This window comes from Cucurbita pepo, chromosome 15 (genome assembly GCF_057944985.1).
Source record: "Cucurbita pepo subsp. pepo isolate OVF chromosome 15, ASM5794498v1, whole genome shotgun sequence".
NCBI lineage: Eukaryota > Viridiplantae > Streptophyta > Magnoliopsida > Cucurbitales > Cucurbitaceae > Cucurbita > Cucurbita pepo.
The window spans coordinates 9678079-9693500 of NC_141812.1; the positions used below are offsets into that span (position 1 = coordinate 9678079).

At 40.4% G+C, this 15422-nt stretch overlaps 2 protein-coding genes and 5 non-coding genes across 7 annotated transcripts; 2 read left to right on the forward strand and 5 right to left on the reverse strand.

Moving 5' to 3' along the window:
- Nucleotides 1–1234: 1234 nt before the first annotated feature.
- On the forward strand, nt 1235–6197 carry LOC111776407 (ternary complex factor MIP1 leucine-zipper protein). Its single transcript, XM_087117878.1, has 10 exons — nt 1235–1579; nt 1755–1817; nt 2993–3109; nt 3184–3504; nt 3577–3959; nt 4036–4135; nt 4218–4271; nt 4351–4437; nt 5365–5493; nt 5583–6197. The coding sequence occupies exons 1-10, from the start codon at nt 1577–1579 to the stop codon at nt 5898–5900; spliced, it is 1575 nt and encodes a 524-aa protein (XP_086974004.1). The 5' UTR covers nt 1235–1576; the 3' UTR covers nt 5901–6197.
- A 1057-nt stretch (nt 6198–7254) lies between these two features.
- LOC111776303 (plastid division protein PDV2) lies at nt 7255–10120 on the forward strand. Its single transcript, XM_023655724.2, has 3 exons — nt 7255–7686; nt 8981–9644; nt 9803–10120. Exons 1-2 carry the CDS (start codon nt 7414–7416, stop codon nt 9599–9601), a joined length of 894 nt encoding a protein of 297 aa, XP_023511492.2. The 5' UTR covers nt 7255–7413; the 3' UTR covers nt 9602–9644; nt 9803–10120.
- A 2658-nt stretch (nt 10121–12778) lies between these two features.
- On the reverse strand, nt 12779–12852 carry TRNAI-AAU (transfer RNA isoleucine (anticodon AAU)). Its single transcript has one exon. It is a non-coding gene; the product is annotated as a tRNA-Ile (tRNA).
- Nucleotides 12853–12941: 89 nt separating this feature from the next.
- TRNAI-AAU (transfer RNA isoleucine (anticodon AAU)) lies at nt 12942–13015 on the reverse strand. Its single transcript has one exon. It is a non-coding gene; the product is annotated as a tRNA-Ile (tRNA).
- Nucleotides 13016–13305: 290 nt separating this feature from the next.
- On the reverse strand, nt 13306–13379 carry TRNAI-AAU (transfer RNA isoleucine (anticodon AAU)). The gene has a single exon. It is a non-coding gene; the product is annotated as a tRNA-Ile (tRNA).
- Nucleotides 13380–13661: 282 nt separating this feature from the next.
- Nucleotides 13662–13735, reverse strand: TRNAI-AAU (transfer RNA isoleucine (anticodon AAU)). Its single transcript has one exon. It is a non-coding gene; the product is annotated as a tRNA-Ile (tRNA).
- Nucleotides 13736–14300: 565 nt separating this feature from the next.
- On the reverse strand, nt 14301–14374 carry TRNAI-AAU (transfer RNA isoleucine (anticodon AAU)). Its single transcript has one exon. It is a non-coding gene; the product is annotated as a tRNA-Ile (tRNA).
- Nucleotides 14375–15422: the final 1048 nt, after the last annotated feature.

The window sequence follows — 15422 nt, forward strand, 5'->3', positions numbered from 1 at the left end:
CGTCTGAGATTTTCCTTCAAGAAAATAACCCACCAACTGGTTTTCCTTCTTTTAATGCAATGCAAAAAGCTTCATAAACCCAATGTGCCTTTCTAACACTAGGGACCATTCAAACAAAAATTCGACACCTTTTTATCTCCCTGCTTCACTCGAGCGTTGATCTTTTCAGGACAACAAATATCTGAGTGTTGTGTAAAAACATGTCTACTAGGGAGAGGTTTCCACACCTTTATAACGAATGTTTTGTTCCTCTCTCCAACCAACGAATCCACCCCCTTAAGGGCCTAGTGTTCTTGTTGGCACATCGCCCAGTGTCTGGCTCTGATACCCTTTGTAAGGCTAGCCCACCGCTAGTAGATATTGTCTGGTCTATTAGGGAGACATTTGCACACCCTTATAAAGAATGTATAGTCCACCCCCTTGGGACCCAATGTTCTTGCTGGCATTCCACCCATGTCTAGCTCTGAAACCCTTTGTAAGGCTAGCTCACTCCTATAAGATATTGTCTACTTTGACCCATTACGTATCGACATCAACCTCACGGTCTTAAAATGCGTGAGATTTCTACACCTTTATAAGAAATGAATTTGTGTCCTAGTGTCCTCGCTCGCATACCAGGCGAATGCTTTGTGTTCTAGCGTCCTCGATGGCACACTATCCAGAGTCTAGCTCTGATACCCTTTGTAAGGCTAGCTCACCGCTAGAAGATATTGTCTACTTTGACCTGGTACATATCACCATCAACCTCACGGTTTTAAAATGTGTGAGGTTTCTACACCATTATAAGGAATGACTTTGTGTCCCAGTATCCTCGCCGGCATACCAGGCGAATGCTTTGTGTCCTCGCGTCCTCGACGACACACTATCCAGTGTCTAGCTCTAATATCATATTAAAGAAACACGAATCTCCACAATGGTATGATATTGTCTATTTTGAGCATAAACTCTCTGTTACCTAACTTTTGGTTTCTCGAAACGACCTTAGGTAAATGTAGATGTATTCTTTACTTATAAACTCACAACCACCCCTAATTAGCTGAAGTGGGACTCCCCACCAACCATCCTCAACATATAGACATTCAAACCTCTGACCTCGATAAAAACGACTATTTTTGAAATATTTACCAAGGGTCAAGTGTATTTTTTTAAATTAAAAAAACAAAACTTTTTAATATTTTGATTGGATTTATATAAATAAAAGCAAACCCATTTGATAGATTGTCTCCCATGAGGAGTATCCATCCCCCACACTGCATTTCTTGTTCTTTCCCACCAGTGTTTATTCTCTTGCATTAATTTAGTTTGGATTGTTCATCTATGAATTTTGCTATCTCTGTTTTAGCGTTTGTCGATATCTAGAACCACTGTCGTACTGCATTTAATACTGTTTCACTCCTTGTTTTTTCGACATTGATTCAGAACCCATTTTTTGTCTCTGTAATGGCTTCTTAAAGACATCGAAGTTTTTTACAAACCCCTCATCGTCGATTCAGATTCTTCTTGACCCATGTTTCGATTCGAGAAAACCCCATCTTCTTTTTGATGGTCATTTGAAAAGGCTTCATACCGACAAGAAATGGTGAGAACATACGATGTTTCTATGAGAAGATTTGGTCTGTATGTCTTGTCTGCCACGGTTGTCTCTCATAGCAAACATTTAGCTTCTTGGAGATGAAAGTTTATTAGAATGTTTTTGTTGTAATGATTTTTGCTGTTCTACGGGAGATGTTTATGGATTTTTGTTTTGATTTTAGGAGGAAATGGGCAATACAAAGCAAGTTCTTGATGGGGATGTTCAGAATTCCTTGAAGCAGGAGGTATGGACATTCTTCTAGGCCTGTAACGGCTTTGTTTTTGTAGAAGTTCCATTGAGTTCAATCTGAAAAGGGTATTAAAATCATGGAGAAACTGTTGATATCATGTCGATAGGGCGTAAGTTCTGCAACGGGATAAGAAATGTCGAGAAGTTCGACGTTATTTCGAACTTCTGACTCTATAAACTTTAGTGTTTCGCGGGGTGCTTAGGTTGTGGATTATTTAGGAGTAGTGTTCTTGAGATCCCACATTGGTTGGGGAGGAGAACGAAATATTCGTTAGGAGAGTGTGAAAACCTCTCCCTAGTAGACGCGTTTTAAAAACCTTAAGGGGAAGCTCGAAAGGGAAAGCTTAAAGAGGACAATGTATGTTAGCGGTGGGCTTGGACTGTTATAAATGGTAACAGAGCCAGGCATCGGGCTATGTGCCAGCGAGGAGGCTGAGCCCCGAAGGGGGGTGGACACGAGGCAGTGTGCCAGCAAGGACGCTGGGCTTTGAAGTGGGGTGGATAGTGAGATCCCACATCGGTTGGGGAGGAGAACGAAACTTCTTTAAGAGTGTGAAAATCTCCCCCTAGCAGATGTGTTTTAAAAACCTTGAGGGGAAGCCCGAAAGGGAAAGCCTCGAGAGGACAATATTTGCTAGTAGTGGGAAAGCCTCAAGAGTTAGACACTAGGCGATGTGTCATCGAGGAGGTTGAGCCCCGAAGGAAGGTGGACACGAGGCGGTGTGCCAACAAGGACGTTGGACCCCAAAGGGGGTGGATTGGAGGTCCCATAGAGTTAGATTCCGGACGATGTACGAGCGAAGAGGCTGAGGCTCGAAGGGGGGTGGACATGAGGCGGTGTGCTAGCAAGGACACTGGGCCTCAAAGGGGGAAGATTGGGGTCCCACTTTGATTAGAGAAAGGAACGAGTGCCAGCGAGGACGTTGGGCCTTGAAGGGGGTGGATTGTGAGGTCCCACATCGGTTGGGGAGGAAAACGAAACATTCTTTATAAGAATGTGTAAACCTTCCCCTAGCAAACGCGTTTTAAAAACCTTGAGACGATGCCCGAAAGAGAAAGCCCAGTTCACCGTTGCTAACACCTGATAAGACGATGAAATCTTTGAATCAAGCTCATTTCTGATATTCTTATACATTCTCCTTAGCCTGCTCCCTGCTCTTTTTTCTGCAGATTCTACAGCTTCAAGAACAATTACAAAGCCAGTTCGTCATCCGCCACGCCTTGGAGAAGGCAATGAACTATCAGCCTCTCACACTTCATTCCGCTACCGAAAACTCGATTCCGAAGGTAACGTCATGGCCATACTTTCCATACATACTTGCATTGTTGTACATAGTCTTACTAGTTCTCATCAATGTTAGGCTGAGATGGATCTGATTAAACAAATAGCTGTCTTGGAGTTAGAAGTCGTTTATCTGGAAAAGTATCTCCTGTCGTTATACCGACGAACTTTCGAGCAACAAGTATCCTCTTTTTCTACCATGGATGATAGCCAAGAATCATTTGGCAATCAATGTAAAGAACGAAACGAAGACGAGGAACCAGAGAAGTCGTTACACGTTCACCGCAGCTATTCATCTCTTTCGCAGAGATCGCCCGGTTCATCTCGAAGCTATCCGTTATCAAAGTATATGGCTAAAGCAGTAGATTCATACCATTCCCTTCCATTATCAATGCTGGAGGTAACTTGATATTGATCCATTTTGGACAAGGTAGAACTCTCTCATTTGGGAACTTGTACATTGTTTTTTCAGCAATCTCGAGTTGATGCTTCAAATTCTACGAGCCTCGGGGAGCACCTCGGTGCCTGGATATCGGATCGAGCAGACGAGTCGCCTAACTGGATTGCTGAGGAGATGATCAAGTCCATCTCTGCAATATACCGCGAACTGACCGAACCTCCTTCGACGAATCATAAGAATCGTTCTCCTATCTCACCGTTGTCATCCATGTATGAACTTTCTTCACAAGACGTGTGCAGTATGAGGAACTACGAGAAGTCGTTTAACTCGAATTTCGAGAACTCGTTTCACACCGGAGAATTTAGTGCACCGTACGACACGATGTTGAAGGTGCAATGGCTTTCTAGAGAAAGAATGAAGGACATAGATATCAACCACATGCTACAAGGCTTCAGGTGATAGATACCTCATTCAAAGAAGCTATCTGTTTTGTATGCCATGACTCTGATATCGTCACTACGCTGTTGGCAGGTCACTTACTTCTCGGCTCAAAGATGTCGATCTCAAAGTCATGAAACACGACGAAAAACTCGCGTTTTGGATTAATGTACACAACGCGCTCGTAATGCATGTAAGTTCAGCACAAGCTCTGTGTTTTTCCTTTGATAATGATAAAGCCTGCTAGTGAATGTTCATTATACTTTGTTCTATAGGCTTATTTGCAATATGGTATCCCCAAGAACAGTTTAAAGACATTGATACTCAAGGTGAGGATAGCTTCTGTTGTATCCATTAACCAAAATAAATTCTCCAAGTACTTATTTCATTAGCTGTTGTACTTTCCAGGCCGCGTATAATGTTGGGGGACACGTAATAAGTGTCGATATGATACAAAGCTCGATTCTCGGGTGTCGTTTGCCTCGTCCGGGACAGGTTAGTATCATCTCTGTAACAGTTCAAGCCCACTTCTAACAAATATTGTCCCATCTGGGCTTCCCTTCAGGGTTTTAGAACACTTCTCCTAGGGAGAGGTTTCTACACCCTTGTAAAGAATGTTTCGCTCTCCTCCCCAACCGATGTGGGATCTCACAATCCACCCCTCTGTCCTCGCTCGCACTCATTCCCTTTCCCAATCAATGTGGGACCCACTAATCCACCCTTTCGAAGCCCAACATTCTTGCTGGCACATCGCCTCATGTCCACCTCCCTTCGGGGCTCAGCCTCTGAGCCCCTCACTGGCACATCACCCGGTGTTTAACTCTGATACTATTTATAACAGCAAAAGCCCACTGCGAACAGATATTGTCCTCTTTGGGTTTTCCCTTCTGAACTCCCTCAAGGTTTTAAAACGCGTCTTGCTAGGGAGAGGTTTCCACACCCTTATAAAAAATGTTTCGCTTTCCTCCCCAACCGATATGGGATCTCACAATTCACCCCCCTTCGGGGCCCAGCGTCCTCGCTGACACTCGTTCCCTTCTTCAATCGATGTGGGACCCTCCCAATCCACTCCCTTCGGAGCCTAGTGTCCTTGCTGGCACACCGCCTCGTGTCCACCCCCCTTTGAGGCTCAGCATCCTCGCTGGCACATCACCTGGTGACTGGCTCTATACTACTTGTAACAGTCCAAGCTCACTGCTAACAGATATAGTCCTCTTTAGGCTTTCCCGTCTGAGCTTTCCCTCAAGGGTTTAAAACATGTTTGCTAGGGAGAGGTTTCCACACCCTTACAAAGAATGTTTCGTTCTCCTCCCCAACTGATGTGAGATCTCACAATCTCAAAATTATGTTTATGTTCTCGGAATTTGTGTCACCAATGTATATCAGTACATTCAATGTCTGACTGATTTGTTGCTTGATTAGTGGCTGCACTTGTTCCTCTCGTCAAAAACGAAACTTAAGGTCAACGATGCACAGAAATCCTATCGAATCAACCACCCCGAACCTCGGTTATACTTCGCTCTATGTTGCGGGAGCCATTCCGATCCAGCAGTATGTTATAACATCTGATTCTAGTATTGATGTCAATCCAAGCTTCGAACGAAACCGGTTTTGAAATCGCTATTTGTTATTTTACGTAGGTTCGTGTCTATATGTCGAAGAGGCTGAATGAGGAGTTGGAGGTTGCAAAAGAAGACTACATCCTTTCGAATTTGAGGACACACAAAGGGCAGAGAATTCTACTCCCCAAGATTGTTGAGTCCTTTGCCAAGGACTCTGGCTTATGCCTGGAAGATTTGGAGGACGTTGTCGAGCGTCTAAGGCTCGACGGGCGGATAAACGACAGTCGGCAGCTGCAACGAAAGAAGTTGTGGAAGAGTATTGGGTGGATACCTCACAACTTCACCTTCAGCTTTCTGCTGTCCAAAGAATTGGGATGCCACCAGTCCCTGTCTTGATAGTTTCATACCGAAATCTGAAACATTTTTGTCGAGCGAGATTCGATCGTTGGGCGTTGAAGGACGGCTCGTGATTGCAGCTTGGAATGACAGATGAATCATAGCAATGGCTTACCAAGCAAGCTCGTGATGTTGAATCCAAAAGGGGAAGAAAAAGGTGAGTTTTGGACCAAACATTGAGCTGTTTTGTCAGTCAAAAACAGGAATAGCAGGTTATGATTCAACTGTCATACTAAGATGTCTTGTCTGATGTCTGTTATTGTTGATGTAATGTCTCAAAATGCTGCAGTTTTTGTAGACTTCCTTTGATTTTGTCTATCTGTTCTAAGGAAGTTCGCCAAATGGTTGTTTCAAATATGAGCTTTACCTAAAAAGTCGTACTAGTGTTATGTTAGATCCTACGTCGATTGGAGAAAGGAACAAAACATTCTTTAGAAGGGTGTGGAAACCTCTCCTTATTATACCCGTTTTAAAAATCGTGAGGTTGAGGACAATATGTAACGAGCCAAAGTGGACAATATCTTCAAGCGGTTGATTTGGACGGTTACAAATGGTATTAGAGCCAGACACTGGACGGTAGGACCCTAAGGAAGGTGGATTGTGAGATCCCACATCAATCGAAGAGGGGAACGAAGCATTCCTTATAAGGGTGTGGAAGTCATTCCCTAGTAGACATGTTTTCTCACATCAATCGAAGAGGAGAACGAAGCATTCCTTATAAGGGTGTGGAAACCATTCCCTAGCAAACGTGTTTTCTCACATCAATTGAAGAGGGGAACAAAGCATTTCTTATAAGGGTATGGAAATCATTCCCCAGCAGACGTGTTTTAAAAATAGTGAGGTTGACGACGATACGTAACAGTGTGGAAATCTCTCCCTAGCAAACCCTTTTAAAAAAACGGTGAGATTGACGACAATAAGTAACAATTCCTTGTAAGGGTGTAGAAATTTCTCCCTAGCAGACGCGAGACGTAACGGATCAAAACGGACAATATCTATTAGTGGTGGGCTTGATACATATAGGTAGCAATTTTCAAATTTTTAAGCTTTTTTACCCATCCAATCCTTAGAATCACTTTCATCTAAAGTGGTATCGGTTTATTTATGTACCTCTCATTTATTCTAGTGTCACAAAAATAATAAATAATTCTTAAATCCACGTGGATTTTACATCAATTGTAAATGACATTAATAGTGTTGACAATCAAATTTTTTTTAAAAAAATACTTTTAAATAAATAAATAAAAATGACTAAATGTTTAAAAAATTTGAAGCGTATAAACTACCACAACTGTTTTTTTCATAAAATATTATTATAATATATATATATATATGATAAATTTGAGCTTGAAAGTCGAATCCCAACAAAGAAGCAGCTGCCACAGACCTCATAGCTTGGCGGTTGTGTGAGACATTTTCCTCCATTGTCATCTTCACTTTCAGAAGAAACCCTAATCCGCCATTTTTGTTCCTCGAAAACCCTCTCGGAGGGTTTGGTTTGGTGTGGGGAGAGATGGAAGAACAAAGCACGGCTATAATTTTAGCAAGAGCGACAGAGTTGAGGCTGAAGATTAGAAGCTCTGTTAACACCACCACCACGAGTTCGGCGGTAACTTCCTGGGAGAATCGGGATGATCGGCTCGCCGTGGATGAAAATAATGGCGTTGGTTCGCGGCGGAGTGAGGCCGACGCGATTGAGGTAACGGAAGAAGACGAGGAAGCGGTGAGGCTTTTGAATATCTGCGGTGCGCTCGAGTCTCTTGAGAATCAACTCTCTTCGTTGCAGGTTTGATTGTTCTTTCCTTGATTTATGAATGAAGATTGAAGAATATGTTTCGATTTAGTCGACTTATGTTGAAAATTGTTGTGCCTTATATGATGATTGATGTAGGCCTGTTTGGATCTAATAGTTGTCGAGATTGCTCAAAGTTGCATAGTCTAGTCCAAGTACTTACTGTATAAAGATCGATTTGAATCAGTTTAGGGTATACATTGAATTCATTCGAGCATCATTTTGGATATGGAATTGTTTTCTGTTCTTAAACATATGCTAGCAGTCTGAAAGCTTGCATTTATATGTTGGTGCATTGTTGCGCTTACTACCTCTCTGGTACTTGAATAAAAATATGAATGGGGGTGTGAGATCCACGTCGGGTGGGGAGGAGAACGAAACATTGTTTATAAGAGTGTGGAAACCTCTCCCTATCCCTAGTAGACATGTTTTAGAACCTAGAGGGGAAGCTTGGAAGGGAAAGCCCAAAGATGATAATATCTGCTAGTAGTAGGCTTTGGCGGTTACAAATGGTATTAGAGCTAGACCACTGGGCTATGTGCCAATGAGAAGGTTGAGCCCTGAAGGGGGTGGACATGAGACGGTGTGCCATCAAGGACTTTGGGCCCTGAAGGGGGTGGATTGGGGGTCCCACATCGATTGGAGAAGGGAATGAGTGCCAGCGAGGACGCTGGGCCTTAAATGGGGTGGATTATGAGATCCCAAATCGGTTGGGGAGGAGAACGAAACGTTCTTTATAAGAGTGTGGAAACTACTCCCTAGCAAACTCGTTTTAAAACTTTGAGGGAAAGTAGAATGCCCAAAGAGTACAATATCTGCTAGCGGGCTTGAGCCGTTACATGGGGAGCATGATTCTCCCTCAATTTGAACATTTTATTGCATTTATTTGCTAATACTACAAGTATCAGGCAGTTGAAAGCTGATGGTTTTAGTTCTTCAGAATGTACAACTTTTGGGGTTGTTAAAGCCTTCAACGCCTCACTTCACTGGCATGTTAAAGCCTTCAAACCTTCAAAGCCTTCAATCAAGGTGGGATCTCACAATCCACCCCTTGGGGGCCAGCGTCCTCGCTGGCACACTACTCGGTATCTACCTCTGATACCATTTGTAACAGTCCAAGCTCACCGCTAGCGGATATTGTCCTGTTTGAGTTTTCTGTTGCAGGATTCCCTTCAAGGTTTTCAAAACATGTCTGCTAAGGAGAGGTTTCCACACCTTTGTAAGGGATGCTTCTTGTCTCCTATATTGTTTTATAGAACATTCTTATATTTTATCTTCTAATTTGCAGGATTTACAACAACGGCAAAGGTACGAGAAGGAAGTAGCCCTTTCCGAGATCGAGCATAGCCGCGAGATGTTACTGGATAAGCTGAAGAAGTACGAAGGAGAGGATTTGGAAGTGATACACGAGGCGTCAGCTTTTGTTGGGGAGACCGTGCAGCACAACCAGTATCTCATGCTTCCTCCATATCCAAGCCATCCTGGTAATGGCTACTTACATCCCTTCCCTTCTGCACTCAAGTTTGTGAGCGCTGCTACAAATAAAGCTACAAAGGAACTTAACGAATCAGAACGGAAACACTCGAAATTGGATTCGACAAACTCGAGGAATAGATTAGGATCCTTCATTAGTATAGCTGCAAACTCCGTGGTTACCATTGTTGGCATAGTATCCATACTGCACTTGGCTGGTTTTCGACCAAAGTTTGCATCGAAAATTGCTGCTTTGAAGGCTTTGGACCGTTTTCGACGGTCTGCAGCTGTAAATAATGAATCACGCCATGGATGCCCTCCGGGTAAGTTCCTCGTGATGGAAAACGGGAAAGCTCGATGCGTCGTGAAAGAGAGAATCGAAGTTCCGTTTTCTTCGGTTGTGGCTAAACCAGATGTAAACTATGGAAGCGGGTAACAGTTCAATCCGACACGATTGTGTGAGATGTGTTCTCCGAAAGGTCCTCGCTTATGCTAGTTTTTACATTCTTTTGCTTTGCAAAAACGTTTTCGATCAATGTTCTTATCTGCTGCATTCATCTTTTGATCAAATTTTTGAAGAAAGTATTGACACAGTACAAAGATCATAGAAAACTTCACTCTTGATTGATTTTTCCAGGAAAAGAGCTAAAGAATCTGTGCGTCAACCTGTCGACCGGACCGAAAGATCGGTAGACGACAACGAAAACAAGGGAAAGCAACAATCTCGTCGTTTGAATCGTCGACAATGACTGTTATCGACGAGCCTGCCACGAATAGGACTAACAGGGATTGTACTGATAAGCCAAGAAACTGTAGGCATGCTACTCAGTGCAGGGAAGGCTTAAAAAAATATGACTTTTGCTAATATGAGCTTATTAAGGGTCCATGTAGGTCTTGAACTTACAACATTCGTGTTATTAGTCCGATGTTCTAATTGGTTCAGGCCGGTCTCAAACCTGCGATATTATTAGCACAACGCTCTAACCAACTGAGCTAATAGGCCTACAGGTCGAGTGTCACTGATATCCGTCCAATCTAATTCTTTTTTTTTTATTTTTTTTAGTTTCCAATTTTGTTCATAAAAAATTTAAATAGAAATTAATTAATTATGGCCCATGCAGAGGTCTCGAACAGCTAATAGGCCTATAGGTCAGGTGCCACTGATATCCGTTCAATCTAATTCTTTTTTTTTAGCCCAGCAGGTTAAACCTGCAACCTTCGTGTTATTAGAACGATGCTCTAAACAGCTGAGCTAATAGGCCTACAGGTTGGGTGCCACTGATATCCGTCCAATCTAATTTTTTTTTTATTTTTTTAGTTTTCAATTTTGTTCATAAAAAATTTAAATAAAAATAATTAGTTTAGCCCATGCAAGTCTCGAACCTACGATAATTATATAGCCCATGCAGGTCTCGAACCTGCGACCTTCGCGTTATTAGCACAACGCTCTAACTAGTTGAGCTAAGTGCTAATAATAACGCTCTAACTAGTTGAGCTAAGTGCTAATAATATCCGTCCAATCTAATTCTTTTTTTATTTCGTCCAATCTAATTGGTAAAATATTTCGCGTTATTAGCACGACGCTCTAACCAGTTGAGCTAATAGGACTACAGATACAATGCTAATAATATCCGTCCAATCTAATTCTTTTTTTATTTTTTTATTTTTTTAGTTTTCAATTTTATTGGTAAAATATTCATATCCGTCCAATCTAATTCTTTTTTTATTTTTTTATTTTTTTAGTTTTCAATTTTATTGGTAAAATATTCAAATATAAATAATTAATTATGGCCCATGCAGGTCTTGAACCTTCAAGGGGTAAGGTAATAATATCCGTTTATGGCCCAGGCTGGTCTCGAACCTGCAACCTACCTTTAGCACAACACTCTAACCAGTTGAGTTAATAGGCCTACAGATACAGTGCTAATAATATCAGTTGAGTTAATAGGCCTACAGATACCGTGCTAATAATATCCGTCCAATCTAATTCTTTCACTCTAACCAGTTGAGTTAATAGGCCTATCCGTCCAATCTAATTCTTTCACTCTAATCTAATTCTTTCACTCTAACCAGTTGAGTTAATAGGTCTATCCGTCCAATCTAATTCTTTCACTCTAACCAGTTGAGTTAATACGCCTATCCGTCTAATTCTTTCACTCTAACCAGTTGAGTTAATAGGCCTATCCGTCCAATCTAATTCTTTCACTCCAATCTAATTCTTTCACTCTAACCAGTTGAGTTAATAGGCCTACAGATACAGTGCTAATAATATCCGTCCAATCTAATTCTTTTTTTCCGTCCAATCTAATTCTTTTTTTCCGTCCAATAGGCCTATCCGTCCAATCTAATTCTTTCACTCTAACCAGTTGATCCGTCTAATTCTTTCACTCTAACCAGTTGAGTTAATAGGCCTATCCGTCCAATCTAATTCTTTCACTCCAATCTAATTCTTTCACTCTAACCAGTTGAGTTAATAGGCCTACAGATACAGTGCTAATAATATCCGTCCAATCTAATTCTTTTTTTCCGTCCAATAGGCCTATCCGTCCAATCTAATTCTTTCACTCTAACCAGTTGAGTTAATAGGCCTACAGATACAGTGGTTTATAATATCCGTCCAATCTATAGGCCTATCCGTCCAATCTAATTCTTTCACTCTAACCAGTTGAGTTAATAGGCCTACAGATACAGTGGCCTACAGTGCTTTATAATATCCGTCCAATCTATAGGCCTATCCGTCCAATCTAATTCTTTCACTCTAACCAGTTGAGTTAATAGGCCTACAGATACAGTGCTAGGCCTATCCGTCCAATCTAATTCTTTCACTCTAACCAGTTGAGTTAATAGGCCTACAGATACAGTTTTTTCCGTCCAATCTAATTCTTTTTTTCCGTCCAATACGCCTATCCGTCCAATCTAATTCTTTCACTCTAACCAGTTGAGTTAATAGGCTTAATAGGCCTACAGATACAGTGCTTTATAATATCCGTCCAATCTATAGGCCTATCCGTCCAATCTAATTCTTTCACTCTAACTAGTTGAGTTATACAGTGCTTTTTTTCCGTCTAATTCTTTCACTCTAACCAGTTGAGTTAATAGGCCTATTTTTCCGTCTAATTCTTTCACTCTAACCAGTTGAGTTAATAGGCCTATTTTTCCGTCTAATTCTTTCACTCTAACCAGTTGAGTTAATAGGCCTACAGATACAGTGGTTTATAATATCCGTCCAATCTATAGGCCTATCCGTCCAATCCAGTTGAGTTAATAGGCCTATTTTTCCGTCTAATTCTTTCACTCTAACCAGTTGAGTTAATAGGCCTACAGATACAGTGGTTTATAATATCCGTCCAATCTATAGGCCTATCCGTCCAATCTAATTCTTTCACTCTAACCAGTTGAGTTAATAGGCAGTAGGCCTATCCGTCCAATCTTTCACTCTAACCAGTTGAGTTAATAGGCAGTAGGCCTATCCGTCCAATCTTTCACTCTAACCAGTTGAGCTAATAAGTCTACAGATCTAGTGCCAATAATATCCGTCCGTCCATTCTTTTTTTATTGTTTTTAGTTTTCAATCTTGTTCGTAAAAAATTTAAATAGAAAAAAAAATTAATTATGGCCCATGCAGGTCTCGAACCTGCGACCTTCGCGTTATTAGCACGACGCTCTAACCAGCTGAGCTAATAGGCCTACAGGTCGGCGTCCGTCCATTCTTTTTTTATTGTTTTTAGTTTTCAATCTTGTTCGTAAAAAATTTAAATAGAAAAAAAAATTAATTATGGCCAATGCAGGTCTCGAACCTGCGACCTTCGCGTTATTAGCACGACGCTCTAACCAGCTGAGCTAATAGGCCTACAGGTCGGGTGCCACTGATATCCGTCCAATCTAATTCTTTTTTTATTTTTTTTAGTTTTCAATTGCGTTCGTAAAATATTTAAATAGAAATAATTAAATTATGGCCCATACAGATCTCGAACCTGCGACCTTCGCGTTATTAGCACAACGCTCTAACCAGCTGAGCTAAAAGGCCTACAAATTCCTACAAATCCGGTGCCAATAATATCCGTACAATCTAATTCTTTTTTTATTTTTATTTAGTTTTCAATTTTGTTCGTAAAATATTTAAATAAAAATAATTAATTATGGCCCATGCAGGTATCGAACCTGCGACCTTCGCGTTATTAGCACGACGCTCTAACCAGCTGAGCTAATAGGCCTATAGGTCAAGTGCCTCTGATATTCGTCCAATCTAATTCTTTTTATTTTTATTTTTTTTAGTTCTCAATTTTGTTCGTAGAAAAATTAAATAGAAATAATTCATTATGGCCCATGCAGGTCTCGAACCTGCGACCTTCGCATTATTAGCACGACGCTCTAACCAGCTGAGCTAATAGGTGTACCGCTCCGGTGCGACTGATATCCGTCTAATCTAATTCTCTTTTCATTTTTTTTAGTTTTCAATTTTGTTCGTAAAAAATTTAAATAAAAATAATTAATTATGGCCCATGCAGGTCTCGAACCTGCGACCTTCGCGTTATTAGCATGACACTCTAACCAACTAAGCTAATAGGCCTACAAGTTCAGTACGATTGATTTTTGTCCAATCTAATTCTCTTTTTATTTTATTTTTAGTTTTCCATTTTGTAAAAAAATTAAATCAAAATAAATAATTATGGTACCTTCACGTGCAATAGGTCAGGTGCACTGATATCCGTCCAATGTATTTCTTTAGTTTTCAATTTTGTTCGTAAAAAATAATTAATTAAATTAACTATGCCCATGCAGGTCTCGAACCTGCGACCTTCACATTATTAGCACGATGCTCTAACCAGCTGAGCTAATAGGCCTACAGGTCGAGTGCCACTGATATCCGTCCAATCTAATTCTTTTTTTATTTTTTTTAGTTTTCAATTTTGTTCGTAAAATATTTAATAGAAATAATAATTAAATTATGGCCCATACAGATATCGAACCTGCGACCTTTGCGTTATTAGCACGACTCTCTAACCAGCTGAGCTAAAAAATCTACAAATTCCTATAGATCCGGTGCCAATAATATCCGTTCAATCTAATTCTTTTTTTATTTTTTTTAGTTTTCAATTTTGTTCGTAAAATATTTAAATAGAAATAATTAATTATGGCCCATGCAGGTCTCGAACCTGCGACCTTCGCGTTATTAGCACGACGCTCTAACAAGCTGAGCTAATAGGCCTACTGGTTGGGTGCCACTGATATCCGTCCAATCTAATTCTTTTTTTATTTTTTTTAGTTTTCAATTTTGTAAAATATTTAAAATAAAAATAATTAAATTATGGCCCATGCAGATCTCGAACCTGCGACCTTTGCGTTATTAGCACGACGCTTTAACCAGTTGAGCTAATAGGCCTACAAGTTGCGTGCCACTGATATCTGTCCAATCTAATTCTTTTTTTATTTTTTATTTGAACCTACGACGACCTTCGCGACGCGCTCTAACCAGCTGAGCTATTTAAGGCCCCCCCGCAGGTCCGGTGCGGTTGACATCCGTCTATTCTAATACTCTTTTTATCTTTAATTATCAAGTCCGGTGTGACTGATATCAGTCTAATCTAATTCTCTTTTTATTTTTAATTATGGCCTATGCAGGTCTTGAACCTGTGACCTTCGCGTTATTAGCACAACGCTCTAACCAGCTGAACTAATAGACCTACATGTTTGGTGCAACTGATATCCGTCCAGTTTTTTTAGTTTGTTCGTAATAAATAATTATGGCTCATGCAAATCTCGAACATAAAACTTTGGCAGTATTAGCATGACGCTCTAACCAACTAAGCTAATAAGCCTACAAGTTCAATGCTACTGATATCCATCCAGTCTAATTCTTTTTCTTTTTCTTTTTTTTTTAGTTTTTAATTTTGTTCGTAAGAAGTTTAAATCAAAATAAATAATTACCTACGGCTAATAGGCCTACAGGTCCAGTGCCACTGATTTCCGTCTAATCTAATTCTTTTTTTTTTTTTTATCTCGAACTTGCAACATTCGCGTTATTAGCACGACGTTCGAACCAGCTAAGCTAATAGGCTTATAAGTCCAATGCCACTAATATCCGTTCAGTCTAATTCCTTTTATTTTTTTTATTTTTTTTAGTTTTCAATTTTATTTGTAAAAAATTTAAATCAAAATAAATAATTACGGCCCATGCAGGTTTCGAACTTACGACTTTCGCGATACTCTAACTCAACCTTCATTATTATTATTATTATTATTATTATTATTATTAT

What these genes read in the sequence shown, in the direction of transcription:
- LOC111776407 (XM_087117878.1), top strand. An exon ending in CCGAAAACTCGATTCCGAAG is followed by an intron (nt 3,110 to 3,183) that starts GTAACGTCATGG and finishes CATCAATGTTAG; the next exon opens with GCTGAGATGGATCTGATTAA. An exon ending in GTTTGCCTCGTCCGGGACAG is followed by an intron (nt 4,438 to 5,364) that starts GTTAGTATCATC and finishes TTGCTTGATTAG; the next exon opens with TGGCTGCACTTGTTCCTCTC.
- LOC111776303 (XM_023655724.2), top strand. Translation starts at nt 7,414, where the DNA reads ATGGAAGAACAAAGCACGGCTATAATTTTAGCAAGAGCGACAGAGTTG. An exon ending in ATCAACTCTCTTCGTTGCAG is followed by an intron (nt 7,687 to 8,980) that starts GTTTGATTGTTC and finishes TCTAATTTGCAG; the next exon opens with GATTTACAACAACGGCAAAG.